The 323-nt window shown below is 51.4% G+C and overlaps 1 protein-coding gene across 1 annotated transcript; it reads right to left on the bottom strand.

Moving 5' to 3' along the window:
- Positions 1-11: 11 nt before the first annotated feature.
- LOC108622204 (uncharacterized) lies at positions 12-302 on the bottom strand (the record flags this gene model as incomplete). The annotated part of the gene is made up of 1 exon (XM_018019915.1): positions 12-302. A coding segment is annotated over one exon (291 nt), but the record flags the coding sequence as incomplete, so codon positions are not given.
- Between the last annotated feature and the right edge of the window lie 21 nt (positions 303-323).

The raw sequence follows: 323 nt of genomic DNA, 5'->3' as shown, positions 1-323 counted from the left end.
TTGAAGAAGACGTGCAGCAACTGTCCCAATAAGCTGTGAGTGCCTTCGAATGGCATCGCGGCAGTCTCGCAAATGGCTTTCAACAGGCATTGTTTCCCGCCGAATCCGTAGAGGCCCGCGACCTTCTCCAACGCCTTGTAAATGCTCCATCTGCTCTTCTGCGTTCGAGAGTAATAGACTCCGGGCTCGGTGAAGTCCGTCGCGTTCGCCGGCATGTCGTAAACGAACTTTACAAAGGCACCAATAATCACGTTCTCCCGTGACAGCGCCAACGGCGTTCCGATGCCAAGGATCAACTGTGAAATTAACAAAAATATATACAG

This window comes from Ceratina calcarata, unplaced genomic scaffold (assembly GCF_001652005.2).
Source record: "Ceratina calcarata isolate Rehan_Ccalc_2016 unplaced genomic scaffold, ASM165200v1 scaffold21093, whole genome shotgun sequence".
Taxonomy (NCBI): domain Eukaryota; kingdom Metazoa; phylum Arthropoda; class Insecta; order Hymenoptera; family Apidae; genus Ceratina; species Ceratina calcarata.
Note: the sequence above shows the minus strand (reverse complement) of the source record. Positions and strands in the feature narration are given on the sequence as shown.